We start from the raw sequence: 15,202 nt of genomic DNA on the forward strand, positions 1-15,202 counted from the left end.
AATAACACCTGTGACAACACTCGACCCTTCGCTGGTTCCCAATCATGGAAACACACGGAGGTTTTGATAAAATAACACCTGTGACAACACTCAACCCTTCACAGCTTCCTGGTATGTCTTAGCCCAAGTGGACTAGTCCAAGTATCGAATCCACAGGACACAGCACCACACTTTACAGCATTTCAAAGCAACATCCTACAATTACTCTGCTAACACCAGCACCAGTCAACAGCCAAACACACCAGTGGAATGAAGCAGCGGCAACAACTGGCCCCGAGAGTCGTGGGTTTCCAAGGGAACCCCACCCGCTTTCCCAAAGGAGGGCTAGGGCGCCTGTCTGTGTCCGACCTGCCTCTGGATTTCACCAGAACTCACCGTTATTGACCAGGACGTGGAGAGGGATTTTCTTCATCTTGAACTTCTGGACAAACTGCCGGATAGACGTCATGGATGCCAGGTCGCAATATAAAAACTCCACTGGAAAGGGGAAAAAAAAAAAAAAGCCTGGTTATCTTCCAATCATTAAGCCACTAAGATGACTTCTAAACAGGTTAACTTCGAACCCTCTGGGAAGTAGCACTGGGTTAGAAACTGAAGAAGGTTCATCATGGGGAACTTACACTAATAAGACCCCCAATGAGGTATGTCTTTTTTTTTGGGGGGGGGGCACACCCGTGGCACATGGAGGTTCCCACGCTAGGGGTCAAATCAGAGCTGCTGCTGGTCTACACCACAACCACAACCAGAGCCACAGCAGGATCTGAGCTGCATCTGCGACCTACACCACAGCTTTTGGCAATGCCAGATTCTTAGCCCACTGAGTGAAGCCAAGGATTGAACTCGCATCCTTGGGGACACTATGTTGGGTTCGTAACCTGTGGAGCCACAATGGGAACTCCCCTGAGGTACGTCCTTGATGAGTTCTTCTCCTTGAGTGAGGCTGGGACTTTGTGACTTGCCTCGAGTCAAGAGCATATGGCAAAGATGACGAGATGTCACCCCATGCCTGGACTTCATTCTGTAACACTCCGTCTTGCAAGCAGACTCAGGAGGCGATTCTCTGGCTGGGGGGGGGGGGACATGAGCTGCCTTGTTGTGAGCAGGTCAGGGGCCAAGACCCTCAGGGGGGACATGAGCTGCCTTGTTGTGAGCAGGTCAGGGGCCAAGACCCTCAGGACAGCTTCTGGGAGCTGGGAGCAGCCCCCACCAAGAGCCAGCAGGACAGTCCGACTCTCAGACGGACGGCCTCAAGAATCAGTGGTCATCAAACAACCACGTGACCTCCGAAGAGGATCCTGAGGTCCAGACCACACAACCCTTCTGAGTGGAGGGCAGTTTTCTTGGTCCCCCTGCAGCAGCATGGTTCATGCCCGGTCACTGCTGGTTCTGCTGTAGGATCCCCTTGGGTTTCTCGAGGGTCAGCTCTCAAGAACGTGCTCACAGAGATGCCTGAGGTTCCAGGACCCCGCAACAGAAGGGAGTACGGCTTCCACATCCCAAAGTCCAGCACCCTCTGCAGCATGCACCTGAGGGGCGAGAGGCACCTGCAGGAGTCTGCCGTTTTGTGGTTGCTGTGGCGTGTGTTAAACATCATTGCACCTGAGAGCCAGCAAAAGCGTTTGCTTGAGAAGGTACCTATACTGCTGCTCACTCCAAAGGGACCTGTGAGGATACCCTGCCCTGCTCAGCATCTTCGGCATGGAGAACGGAACCTGTGTGCCAAGTCCCACAGCCACAGAGGACGCGGGAGGGTGCGCTTTCAATATTTCCCCTAAAAACTGACAGTGGGACTGGGGGGGGGCATGCTTCTGGATCAGAGTTACTGGCGAGGTCGAGGGAGGGGCACGATTCTGTGAATGGGGCTTGACCCCCAAGCACCAAGACCCGTTCAGGAACGGAGGGTGGATGCGCTTAGGAATTTTTTTTAAATCAATGGTCACGTTACGTTTGCTGAAGCCAGTGTTTTTTCCCCCTTTATATTCTTTTTCAGCTTGTTTTATTTATATTTTTATTAAAGTATAGTGGATGTACAGTGTTGTATCAACTTTGTATCAGCTTCTGCTGTACAGCCCAGTGACGCGGGCATACACATATACATCCTATTTCTCATAATCCATCCTGGTCCGTCCCAAGAGACTGGATAGAGTCCCCTGTGCTACACAGCAGGACCTCAGGGCTCTTCCATTCTCAGAGTTGTAGCTTGCATCTACAAACCCCAAACTCCCCGTCCAGCCCACGCCCTGCCCCTCCCACTTGGCAGCCCCAAGTCTGTTCTCTTTGTCCATGAGTCTGCTTCTCTTCTGTAGACAGATTCATCTCCACCATCTTTTAGATTTTTATTCTTAACTTCTGGCCACCCCTGTGGCACGCAGAACTTCCTGGGCCACGGATCGAACCCGTGCCACAGCGTAATCAGAGCCACAAGTGGTGACAAAGTCAGGTCCTTAAGCCACTGAGCCACCAGGGAACTCCTCCAGTGATTTTTTTTTTTTAAGCAACACTGTCGATGGACATTTGGGTTGTTTCCACGTCTTGGCTATGGACAGTGAGTAGTGCTGCAATGAACATGCGGGTACATGTGTCTTTTTTTAGGAAAGTTTTGTCTGGATATATGCCCAAGACTGGGATTGTTGGGTCCTATGGCAGTTCTATGTATGGTTTTCTAAGGCACCTCCATACTGTTCTCCATAGTGGTTGTACCAATTTCCATTCCCACCAAGAGTGCAGGAGGGTTCCCTTTTCTCCACACCCCCGCCAGCAAACGTCCATCAACAGATGACTGGATTAAGAAGATGTGGTACACATACACAAAGGAATACTCCTCGGCCATAAAAAAGAACAAAATCATGCCACTTGCAGCAACATGGATGGAACTAGAGACTCTCATCCTGAGTGAAGTCAGTCAGAAAGAGAAAGACAAATACCACATGACATCACTCATATCTGGAATCTAACATACGGCACAAAGGAGCCTTTCCACAGAAGAGAAACTCATGGACTTGGAGAACAGACTTGTGGTTGCCGAGGGGGAGGGGGAGGGAGTGGGATGGATGGGGAGCTTGGGGTTCATGGATGCAGACTATTGCCTTTGGAGTGGATGAGCCATGAGATCCTGCTGTGTCGCACTGGGAACTCTGTCCAGTCACTTATGACGGAGCCTGATCATGTGAGAAAAAAGAATGTGTACGTGTGTGTGGCTGGGTCACCATGCTGTACAGTAGAAAAAAAAATTATATATTGGGGGAATTAAAAAAAAAATAAACAACAACAACAAAAGCAACACTGGGCACTACCCTTTTGTATGTTTCTTAAGTTGCCTTTTGTCACGTGATTCCTTCCTGTTCTGCATCAGGCGGTGACCGATGGAGGAAAAGGGAGCTGTGCCACAGGGAGTTGGGACGCTCTAGAGCACGGTGCCACCTGGATAGGAATTCCTGACACACTGCTCTAACGCTCCCCCAGAACACTCCCGAAAAGGTAGTTTGGAAAGGAAAAAAAAAAAGGAAAATCTGCGCAACAGCGTCTAACGAGAACCCGTGACAAACGGACGGTGGACCCACACACTCAGCCTCCAAAAACACAGCACTGTCTCTGCATCTTTGAAAAGTCAGAGGATGCTTCCTCCTTGCCCTTCAGGGGAAAAGGTCCAGAAGTGACCAGAAACACAGGTACGGACGCCCCGCGCTGAGAGCTTTGCCTCGCACGTCAGGCGTGGGTCTGGCTTCCTTTCTGCCCACTCTTGTCATCAGCAGCGACTTTCGACATCCATTCAGGAGCTCCCCCCCCCCCGCAATGCTCTCCTTTGCAAGGTTGGGGACCCTGCACAGGAAATAAGACACTCCCCCAACCCCCGCCAAAATCCAGCCCCACAGCTGGGACGGCAGGGCGCTCCCTGCACACCAGCTGCCTCCCTGCGAACAGAAATGCAGAAGACAGGCTGCAGAGGAGGGAGCCCCCCACAGCCAGACGAGGCATCAGGGCTGACCACCCACAGGAGCCGGGGACTCACGCGTGTGAGGGGTCACGGGAAACTCAAGCAGGGGCTGCAACGGACAACCGTGAGTTTGGTGAGAGGGCACGGGGTACGTGACGCAGCAGGGCTCCTGTCGGGGAGTGGGAGAGGGAGACACAGGCGACGTTTTTATCTACCTGGAGTGCCCTCAAGGACACCTTCATTTCAGAGTTCCTGCTGTGGCACCGTGGAAAGGAACCCGACCAGTGTCCATGAGGACACAGGTTCGATCCCTGGCCTCACTCAGTGGGTGAAGGATCCGGTGTTGCCGTGAGCTGTGGTGTAGGTCGCAGACTCTGCTTGAGTCTGGTGTTGCTGTGGCTGTGGTGTAGGCTGGCAGCTGAAGCTCTGGGAACCTCCATATGCCACAGGTGCAGCCCTAAAAAGCAAAAAAAAAAAAAAGATACCAAGAACTGGTATCATTTCTACCTGGATAATGAGAGGAATGGAAGGTGGAGAGGGTTTGAGAATATTCAGGCACCCCTAGAAGTGAAGACACAGGATGTCTGCCAGGCCAACGCCTGGCAAATAGGAGGTATACCAGTTGTCTGGGTAGCAAGGCCAAGGGATGCTGGAAAGAGGGAGGGGATGCCGCTTGGAAGAGGAAGAATGGGCAGCGAGTGGCGGGCGGGTCTTGATGCCAAACCGAAAGGATTGCTCCTTCTTGGACGAGCCCAGCCGGAGCGAGTGGAAAAGGCGAATTTTCCTGCAGGTGGACTGCAGCCCTTTCCGTATGTTTGTTTGTTTGTTTGTTTTTAAAGCTGGGATGGAACCTTCAAAGCCTGAAGAGGATCAGGCAGAGAAGCCAGAACCAAGCAGGGCTGGCCCCGTGCAGACAAGGGGAGAGAATTCGGGACTGAATTAACGGGAGTAAGTGAATCACGACCTTGGGGTCCAACGCCCAGGCCATGTGCAGGCACGGCCGTGATGAGCCATTTTCTCCGCATGACACCGTTTTGCGTCCCGTTTCCCAGGAACTCCCACAGGCAGTGCCAAGAGGATGGAACCGCAATGGTGATGGGAGAACGGAAGGGACGCCTTTGAGATCTGACAGGAAGGAAGGAGGGAAGGAAAGAAGGAAGGAAAAGAGAAAGTTGGCTGTAGTTCCCCTTGCGGCTCAGTGGTAACGAAGCTAACTAGTCTCCATGAGGACGCAGGTTCGATTCCTGGCTTTGCTCAGTGCGTTAAGGATCTGGCGTTTCCCTGAGCTGCGGTGTAGGTCTCAGATGCGGCTCAGATCCCGCGTTGCTGTGGCTGTGGTGTAGGCAGGCAGGTGTAGCTCTGATTCGACCCCTCGCCTGGGAAGCTCCATATGCCGCAGGTGTGGCCCTAAAAAAAAAGAAAAGAAAAAGAAACAAAGACGGGGAGAGAAAAAGAAAGAGAAAGGGAGAGAGAGAAAGAAAGACATAAAGAGAGGGAGAGAGGGAGGAAGGAAGGAAGAAAGAAGAACCTAGACAGGAATGAGTAATATACTTGACAAGGCTGCAAACGCACATTTACAAATAGGCACGAGTCTACCGCAGGAAGGTTTTCAAATTACAGGTGTGTATTTCCAAGATCTCAATAACATGCTCAACTGACAACAACATGCACCTCCCAAGAGAAGGAATTCTCCTCTGAGGAGCAGACACTCTCACGATGAAATCAAGGAAAGAAGGACTCGTCAGACCAACGAATGTGGGAGACGCGGGAAAAGGAACGGAAGCACATCGTCCAGGAGAGGCGGGAAGGCTGCCAATGGTCTTTCATCAACGCCTTTTGACTTTCAAGGAACAGAGAGCCCCAACCGATGCTGACTGATTTTCAAGCACCGGCAAAAGCGTTTGCAGCGACATGGCTGGACACAGAGATGCTCATACCAAGTCAGTCCAAGAGAAAGACAAATTCGATGTGAGATGCCTCCTATGTGGATGAGATTCACAAAATATGGCACAAATGAACCTGCCTACAAAAGAGAAGCAGACTCAGAGACGTGGAGAACAGACCTGTGGTTGCCGAGGGGGCGGGGGAGGGAGCGGGATGGATATGGAGTTTGGGGTTCGTGGATGCCAACCAGTGTATATGACATGGGTCTGCTAGTGTAGATACACGACTCCACTGCATAGCACAGGGAGCTACACCCACTGTCCTAAGACATAATGGAAAAGAGTATTAAAAATATAAAAGTTTACATATGCATAACGTTATATATATGACTGGGTCACTTTGCTGTACACCAGAAAATAATACAACATTGTAAATTAACTACATTTCAATAAAGTTTAATGCAAAAAAAACCCCACACAAAATGCAGGCCAAGAAAAACGCCTGAGGTGATTCTTTCTAGGAAAGGTGCCTTGTTTCGATACAAAAATATGCAAAGAAATAGCAGCTGCCGGGGCGGGGGGCGGTGCGAGGTCCCATCCACAGGCACAGCTCAAAGTGTCACAAAGAAACACGGCCATCAGAACAGGAGCCCTGGGATACGCAGAACCGGGTAGGGACAGCAAAGGAGGATGCTTAGGGCGCTGTGTGTCCCGAGGTGACCTGCCCCCAGGCTCTGGAATTGGTCCTGTGCGTCTCACCACAACCACCGCCTGCCTGCTAACCTCACGGGGTCACCTTATGGCCACCCAGGCCCTGAAAGGCCCACGTAGGGCTTATGGGGAAGGGGCTTCACTGAGCGCGAGGGCAGCATTCAAACCTCCCTCGACCCCGCACACAGCCCCCAGTGCAACCCCAGGCGCACCCACCCCGCATGCCCCACCCCCTACCCCCGCCCCCATGCACGGCTCCCACCCCAGCACACAGCACCCCCCCATGCCCCGTGCACAGCCCCGCACGTAGCACCCTCCCAACCCCCGTGCACAGCCCTGCACACGGCACCCCCCCGCCTGAGCACAAACCCCATGTGCCCCCGCACAAGGTCCCACACACACAGCCTCCCGCGCAGAGGGCCGCCGGGGGTCTGCCCCCGTGGGCAGGACAGTGGGCCACCGCCTCCTTCTGCAATGGGGCTGGATTCCTGGGCAGGGACCCAGCTCTGGGAGCCTGGCCCGTGTCGACCCCACAGGGAAGGAACAGCCCCCCCCCCCCCACAGCCCGGATGCGCCTGCAAGGAGAACAGCTGGCTCACCACCCGCCGGTCCCCATGTCCCCCTGCGTTTCTCTGTTTAAAAAAATAGAGGTGACAGATGCACATCCTTTGGCGGTTCTGACACAGAGACACAGTCAACTCTGCAGGTGCAAAGCTCTCCTTCCTATGGAGGAAGCCGATCTGAGGGAGTGAGATTTCGTGTGTGTAAGACACAGACACAGTGAGAGCGACAAAGGTACAGACTCGGAGACGGAGCATAAGAGACAGAGGCAGAGACAGAAAGCTGAAATTGTGCAGCAGCTGCACCATGGCCGGATCCTGAACCCACTGTGCCACAGTGGGAACTCCGTGCACTATTCATTTGTTTTTTGGGTTTGTTTTTTTTTTATTAAAGTCAAGCTGCTGTACAGTGTTGTGTGCATTTCTGCTGCACAGCAAAGCAACCCAGTCATACATATATATAAACATTCTTTTTCTCATATTCTCTTCCATCCTGGTCTATCCCAAGAGACGGGATAGAGTTCCCTGTGCTGCACAGCAGGAGCAGGACCTCATTGCTTCTCCATTCTCAGTGTCATAGTTTGCATCTACAAACCCCAAACGCCCCATTCAGCCCACGCCCTCCCCCTTGGCAACCATAAGTCTGCTCTTTTTTTCTTTTTTTAAATAAGAACATTCCTTTTTGCCTCTTGAGGGCTGTACCTGTGGCATATGGAAGTTCCCAGGCTAAGGGCTGAATCAGAGCTGCCGCTGCCAACCTATACCACAGCCACAATGACACCAGATCTGAGCCACATCTGTGACCTATGCCACAGCTCACGGCAACGACGGATCCTTAACCCACTGAGCGAGGCCAGGGATCGAACCCACATTCTCACGGACACTATGGCGGGTTCTTTCCATGCTGTGCCACAACAGGAACTCCTCAATGAGAACATTCTTGTTCAAGCCCAAGACAAGGCGTAGATGCCTCTGGAGCACTTAACAATTAAAGAGAAAAGAATTACGTGTAACTCACTCATCAAGCCAGCCAGGTGGAAGGCAGTCCAAATCTGGCTTAGAAACGGGGTCCAAAGAGCTTTAAAAACAATCCGTCTTCCAAGGAGGTAAGTGGTCCTCCAGGGAATCTTATTTCCTTTATCCACCTACAGGGTGAGATGAAAAGCAGCTTCCGCCCAGCCCAGATGATCCCAGGTTCCTAATTAGTGCAGGGTACGTGTGCGTGTCCTGCGCTGTTGATGTGTTAAAACCTCAGAGTGAAGGGAGCGTGCCTCCGGAGCAAGGCAAGTGGTTACATAAGCAACCCCCGGCGAAATGCATATCTCCCTGCAGGGAGATGCGACTTCATACCTGTCACTTCAGCTCTCATCAAAAGGCCACAAATAAACGCCAGAGGGGGTGTGGAGACAAGGGAACCCTCCCACGCCGTGGGTGGGAAGGGAACTTGGTGCCGCTCCTGTGGAGACTGGGAGGAAGGTTCCTTAAATAGCTACAAATAGGGCCACCCTATAACCTAGCCGTCCCACTCCTGGGCATCTCTCCAGAGAAAACCATAATTCGAAAAGACCCATGCACCTCAATGTTCACTGCAGCACTGTTCACAGGAGCCAAGACATGGAAACATCCCACCGACAGATGAAGGGATGAAGAAGATGTGGTCCATGTACACAACGGAATATTACTCGGCCATAAAAAAGAACAAAGCCATGCCATGTGCAGCCACATGGGTGCAACGAGAGAGTCTCATGCTGAGTCAAGTCAGTCAGGAAGCGAAAGACACTACATGAGACCACTTCTGGGTGGAATCTAAACTATGGCACAAGTGAACCATCTACAGAACACAAACAGACTCACAGCCGTAGAGTACAGACTTGAGGTTGCCAAGGGGGAGGGGGAGGGAGTGGGCTGGACGGGGAGTTTGGGTTGGTAGATGCACACTAGGACACTGAGAATGGATCAGCCGTGAGGTCCTGCTGTCCAGCACAGGGGACTCTATCCAGTCTCTTAGGATGGACCAGGATGGAAGATACTAAGAGAAAGGCAATGGACGTATATATATATGTATGCCTGGGTCACTTTGCTGTACAGCGGACATGGGCACAACACTGCACATCAACTCGAAGAAAGACAGAAAGAAAAGTTCCGTTCGCTCTGAAAACAGAAAAACCTTCACGAAGTCCCGGCCGCACAGCCTCTTTGTTTCGAGATGACCGCGTGGTCTTTATCTTTCCTCCTGTTGCTGTGCTACCCCATCCGGACTGCTCTGCACGTATTGATCTCTGTGAGGGTGGGGAGCTCCCGCTCGGTCATGGTGGTGGATGATGCCTTTATGTGTCTGTCGTGGGATTCAGTTTGCTCATCTTTTGCTGCGAGTTTCCGCATCTCGAGGCATCAAGTTCTCCGCAGCGTATTTTCTGAAGACGATTTCCTGAAGCAGCTGAACAGGGATGAGCAGCGCCTGCCTCCTACGCTGGTGTGCATGTGCCATGAAGAAAAAGAGGAAGCCTCCCCATTTCCTCCATCCCCATCCTGCCCTCAGCCGCCGCACACCCCGGGTCTGGAGCTCAGATCCAGCAGCTGCAGGGTAATGAGTGTCATTTGCTTGGGGGGGGGGTGTTGGGGGGGGCGCACGGCGATTTTCTGCATCATTTCCCCGCCGTGGTCATAAAGAACACATTACGATTTGGCAGGACCTGTTCATCCAGGCTCTTAAACCTTCTCAAAGACCAGGCAACATCAAGACACAAAAAAGGGGGGCTTGGTGGTTTTCCGAACCTCCGGGGCTTTGCCCGGCCGTGGAGGTCTTTGACCAAGACGGCTTTCTTCTGTACATCTCTCCTGTTTCCTGTCCTTTTTTTCCCCCCCAAGAGCTGGTTTCCTTTCGCAAAAGTTGCCTTTTGCATAACACAGTGGACACCTGTCCACGGATGACAGCCCGGTCCAGCCAGAAGCACAGAACTAAGGGAGACCCTGCTGGAACCAAGGCGTCTCGCACCCGCACCGTGGCACGCACGACACAGGACCCCGGGCTGGGACATGGGCTTTGATATGATGCTTCAGATCACAAATCCTGTTCTCACCGTTTCTTCCCTCCCCTAAGCCCTGCTTCGTTCTTCTCTGAGACTAATGCAGCCATAAGACAACACATCAGGGAGACCAAGAGATGCCTGAACCCTTTTCTAAGCCCAGGGTCAGACTCTTGAAAAAACTAAGGATGTGGACTATTTCCGTAGATTTAGGAATATCCGAAAGAGCCACCAAAAGAAATTAACAGGACATGAAAATCACTCCATGACCTGCCCAGAAGAAATCTTTCCCATGAGCTGCCTGCCAAAGGACCTTCTGGCATCCACCCAGCAGCCCTGAATGACAGTCCCTCGGAAGTTCATAAAATCAAGGGCAGGTGTACACTCCACGGGGGCTGCAGGAGGCCAGGTGGCAGCTTCGACCGAGGAAGGAGGCAGCTAGGAGGCAGGTGTGCTCAAGACAGCGACACTGCACAGCCAGACACCGCCCCCCAATGAGGTCGCCGGGCAACCCGCCCGGGATTCCTCGTGTCAAAACCATATTCCACCCGGATGGCTCACGCTTCCGCGGGTCCTGCCTGCGAGGCACCGTCAGTGCCTTGTGTCCAAACACCTTGTCCAGTACTCATCCACAGAGCAAAACGCCTAGGAGAGGACAGGACATCTCAGTCCAGACCAACAGAGGGGCCGAAAAGAGAAACCGGGCCAGTGTCAGGGAGAGCTGGAGCTCCCGTGTGGCACAACGGGTTAAGAACCCACCGTGGTCGCTGCCATGCTGCGGGTTGATCCCTGGCCCTGGAACTACCGCGTGCCTCGGACACGGCCAAAGAAAAAAAAATGAAATGAAGAAAAGCAAAATGAGATTGCTTCATCCCTTCTTTGGGCACCGATCCAAACAGGCAGCCCCAGGCACTACACTTAAAAAAGTGTTCCTGGAGTTCCCGCTGTAGCGCAATGGGATCAGCGGCGTCTTCGGGGCTTGGGATCCCTCCGCGGCCCATACAGCAGGTTAAAGATCCTGCGCTGCCACAGGTCACACTGCGGCATGGATCTGATCCCTGGCCCCAGAACTCCCCGTGCCATGGGGAGGCCAAAAATGAAAATAACTAAAAAACTAACTAAATAAAAATAAATAAAAGTGTTCTCTTTCTCTCATTAAGAGAAAAAAAGTCCTGGCTATCTTTTTATTTTTATGTATTTTTTGCTTTTTAGGGCCACATCCATGGCATGCGGAAGTTCCCAGGCTAGGGGTCGAATCGGAGCTGTAGCCACTGGCCCACACCACAGCCACAGCAACACCAGATCTGAGCCGCGTCTGCAACCTGCACCACAGCTCATGGCCACGCCGGATCCTTAACCCACTGAGCAAGGCCAAGGATCGAACCCACAACCTCATGGTTCCTAGTCGGATTCGTTTCTGCTGTGCCATAAGGGGAACACCCCTGGTTATCTTTTCAGCAATGAAATTGAAATAAGTCCTTCTTTTGTAAGGACCTGCCAATTTCTTAAGGGGCACAATGCAAATGTTCTCCTTTGTCATATGTGGTTCAGTCCCCTCGGATTTTCCCCGGGTCTGTTCTTTCCGCCTCCAGCCGACCTGAGTGTCCCTATGCTGGCGGTTGCTGAGATACTCCACGTGAAATGGTGAGAGCGACGATGTGCTCTGAATACAGACGCTGTCCTGCATCTCCTGTTGCACCACCGGCTCCGGCTGCCTTAACAAAAGCCTGCAATCAGGGTACAGACGAAGAACTGGCAGTGATCCCTCCTGGTCCTGGGCGCTGGCCTCTGAGCCCCCGGGGCGGGCAGGGCGGGTCCCTCCCGAGGCCTCTCTCCTGGGCGTGTCGACAGCCGTCTCCTCCCCGTGTCCTCCCAGGGCCGTCCCTTTGTGTGTGTATCTGGGTCCTGACCCCCTCTTCTCCTCAGCACCCCCATCCCTGGGGATCAGGACCCCCCCTCATGACCTCATGTACCTCCACCCCCTCTTGAAAGACCCCATCTCCTAATGCAGCCCCATCCTGAGGTCCTGGGGGTTACGGCTTCAACATACGGATTTGGAGGGACACGTGGGGACAGTCCAGGATGCCTGCGGCCTGTGAGAGCCAGGCCAGCTGTGCTGAAGTCGCTCCATACGTGGCATCCTCCAGCCGATGGTCCAGCGTGGTCCTCCCGTGGACCAGTGACCCAGCCTCTGAGGATGTCTGGGCACCACGGAGGTTGGTGAGCTTCAGTCAAGGCGATGGTATCTGGACCACCCTTTGTTAGCGCCTGGAACCCGCTGAGCCCACGTCATCCCCCAGTCCCCTACACAAAACCTTTCAAATTCAGGGAGGATGGCAGGGGCTGGCATTGAGCATTTCCCTGACCCTCGCTCCCCTCCCCCAGGTCAGGGAGACACTGGTGGAATAATTTTCCTTGAGGGCAGGAGGAGAAAAGAACTCTGGATGTTTATCAGCACGCAATTCCCGCCGCCAGGGCCACTTCCTCCGTCTTTGCCGCCAGAACCTGGAGGGGCTCCTAGAGGAGCCCCATCCCCACCGTGAGACTGGCTCCTGGGACCTGTAACTTCTCGGGCTTGTCCGCGGTCATCACCGGCAAGGGCTCTCCTCTCGCTGGGCTAAGGGGCTGCCCAGGCAGGACCTCCAGGGCAGCCATTCACACTTGGGCCTCTCTTCCCTGAAGGACGTGGTGCATCTTCTCCACCCATCACGACGTGCATCCTCCGGGGGCTGTGCAGCTGGACTGTCCCACCTCCAAGGCACCCACTGGATGCACAATCTGAGAAGCTCCCTCCAACTGTTGAGCTTCGGGGCTGCATCAGCCAGCCTGGACCAACACCACCAAGGGACCCCAAGACCTGGGGCTTAGACCTCAGAAGCTCAGCATCTCAGCATGCTGGTAGCTGAAGGTCTGAGATGGAGGTGCCATCGTGATGGCATTTAGGGGGCGGGCGGCTCTCTTCCCGGCTTGCAGATGGCTGCCATCTTGTTTTGTCCCCCACATGGGGAAGATACAGAGAGCTAGAGACAGACAGGAACCCCACCCTAGGGGCCCCCGCTCTCATGACCGTATCAAACCTCATCACCTCTTCCCTGAAGGACGTGGTGTATCTTCTCCATCCATCGGAACACTGCGTCCTCCAGGGGCTGTGCAGCTTGACTGTCTGAGTTCCCATCCCACCTGCAGGGCGCTTGCTGGGTGGACAATTCTGGGTGGCTCCCTCCACCTCTCTGAGCTTTGGGGTTACATCAGCCAGCTCAGACCAACACAACAAAGGACCGCGAGACTCGGGGTCTTAGACCTCAGAAGTTCTGTTTCTCACGTGCTGGAGGCTGAAGATCTGAGATCAGGGTGCCATCAGCATTGAGTTTTGCTTGGGGCCAGGGGAGGGGGGGGGCTCTTCTTTCTGGCTTGGAGACGGCTGCTGTCCAGTCGGGCTCCCACGTGGGAAGAGACAGAGCAAGAGAGACAGCAAGACCTCTGTGTTCTCTCGTGAGGACACTCATCCCAGGCTGGGGGCCCTCACTGTCACGACCTCATCAATCGTGCTCACGTCCCCACGGATCTCCTGGCGCCACACCTGGGAGTCAGGCCTTCCACCCATGAAATCTGGAGGGACGCACATTGGCCCATAGCAGAAAAGTCAGATCTTCTCCCAGAAGGGCTGGCACGAGCCGTCAAAGCCCCAGCGTGCCCAGGACTCAGAGCAGCATCTGCAGTTTAGCAAGAGGTCCAACAATAGGAGCCTCGATGCCAAATCGGGCTTGGCATCATCCATCCAGCTCCTTGGCCGCCGCAGCAGGAGACTGCTGGAATCGCACCACGTCTTTTTAGACATGCTCCCATCCGTGCGACAGGTGGAGGTACCTGAGCCTCCCCCGTTCGCAGCCACAGCGCAGACACAAGCCGTGAGCATGTCAGGCCTCCAGGCTGGTCTGCGTGTTCAGTGGACACGACACAGAAGCCATCAACGTTGTTCTCAAATCTCTGTGTGCGGTCAAGCGGCAGGGTCCAATCACCCTAGACGTGCCCGACCCTATAAAGGGCTGCCCATGCACGGCTGGCCCTCCCGGGTCACGGATCTCGCCAGCAGGGAGCCGTGACTGACACACATCACGGCTTGTTCCTTCCATTCGTCCTGTTTATCTTCAGAACCGGCTTCTGCACCTGCTCCTCATTTAAACCTAACGATGATCCATGAAGGGCCTCGTGGGGACCGACTCTGACGCTGTACGGAGATGGCGCACATCCACCCACCGCGTCCCCTTCCAGGTGGACGCCTGAAAAAACCCCAAGTCAGCAGAAACATCGCCCCCTGTCTCCCATGGTGACGACCCCCGGAAAGCACCTTTGGGTGGGCTTTGGACGGACCCAATCCTACCAACATGGGTTTTCAGATTCACCAAATTTTTTTTTTTTTTAAGGGCCGCACCTGCAGTCTATGGAGGTTCCCAGGACAGGGGCTGAATCAGAGCTGCAGCTGCTGGTCTACACCACAGCCACAGCCACACCCTAGCTGAGTCATGTCTGCAAGCTACACCGCAGCTCAGGGCAATGCCAGATCCTCAACCCACTGAGCGAGGCCAGGGATCAAGCCCACACCCTCGTGGATCCTAGTCGGGTTTGTCACGGCGGAGCCACGACGGGGACTCCTGGACTCCGCATCGTGACGTGGTTTTACCTGGACCTCTGCAGCTGCCCTATTCCTGGAGAAGCGTTTTCTTTGGGTGACTTTTCTGTGGTTACCACAAAGCATCAGAATTTCTCTCTGAGTGATGGGCATGTTTGCGAGATGCAGGAGGAGGGGGTCCACTCAGGGTGACCAACTGGGACACGCTGTCCTCTTCTGATCCCACGGTCTCTCAGGGGACGGCGGGCAAGGGCTGCCCGGCGTTCTGCTGCTGCTGCTGCTGCTGCTGCTGCTGCTGCTGCTGCTGCTGCGTTCTCACGCCAGGTACAGATGGGACCCCATACTCATGCCAGGGAATGCGCCCACCTTGACTGGGGCTCAAGGTGTCACATGGCCATGACCCAGAGCACTGCTGGCATGTTCTGAGAGCTCAGGGCGACAGACTGCTTGAAGGACCA

At 54.0% G+C, this 15,202-nt stretch overlaps 1 protein-coding gene across 4 annotated transcripts in view; it reads right to left on the reverse strand.

The window, feature by feature from the left end:
- DHRSX (dehydrogenase/reductase X-linked) overlaps nt 1-15,202 on the reverse strand; it is a 230,868-nt gene that overhangs the window by 111,893 nt on the left and 103,773 nt on the right. For all 4 annotated transcript variants that reach the window (XR_007132866.1, XR_007132865.1, XM_047765372.1 and 1 more), the window contains exon 4: nt 376-477. Coding sequence is in view for 2 of the 4 variants with exons in the window: in XM_047765372.1 (XP_047621328.1) it covers nt 376-477 (102 nt within the window). In the remaining 2 variants the exon portion in view is untranslated. The remainder of the gene's footprint in view (nt 1-375; nt 478-15,202) is intronic.

Source organism: Phacochoerus africanus, chromosome X, assembly GCF_016906955.1.
Source record: "Phacochoerus africanus isolate WHEZ1 chromosome X, ROS_Pafr_v1, whole genome shotgun sequence".
In the NCBI taxonomy this organism is placed as follows: domain Eukaryota; kingdom Metazoa; phylum Chordata; class Mammalia; order Artiodactyla; family Suidae; genus Phacochoerus; species Phacochoerus africanus.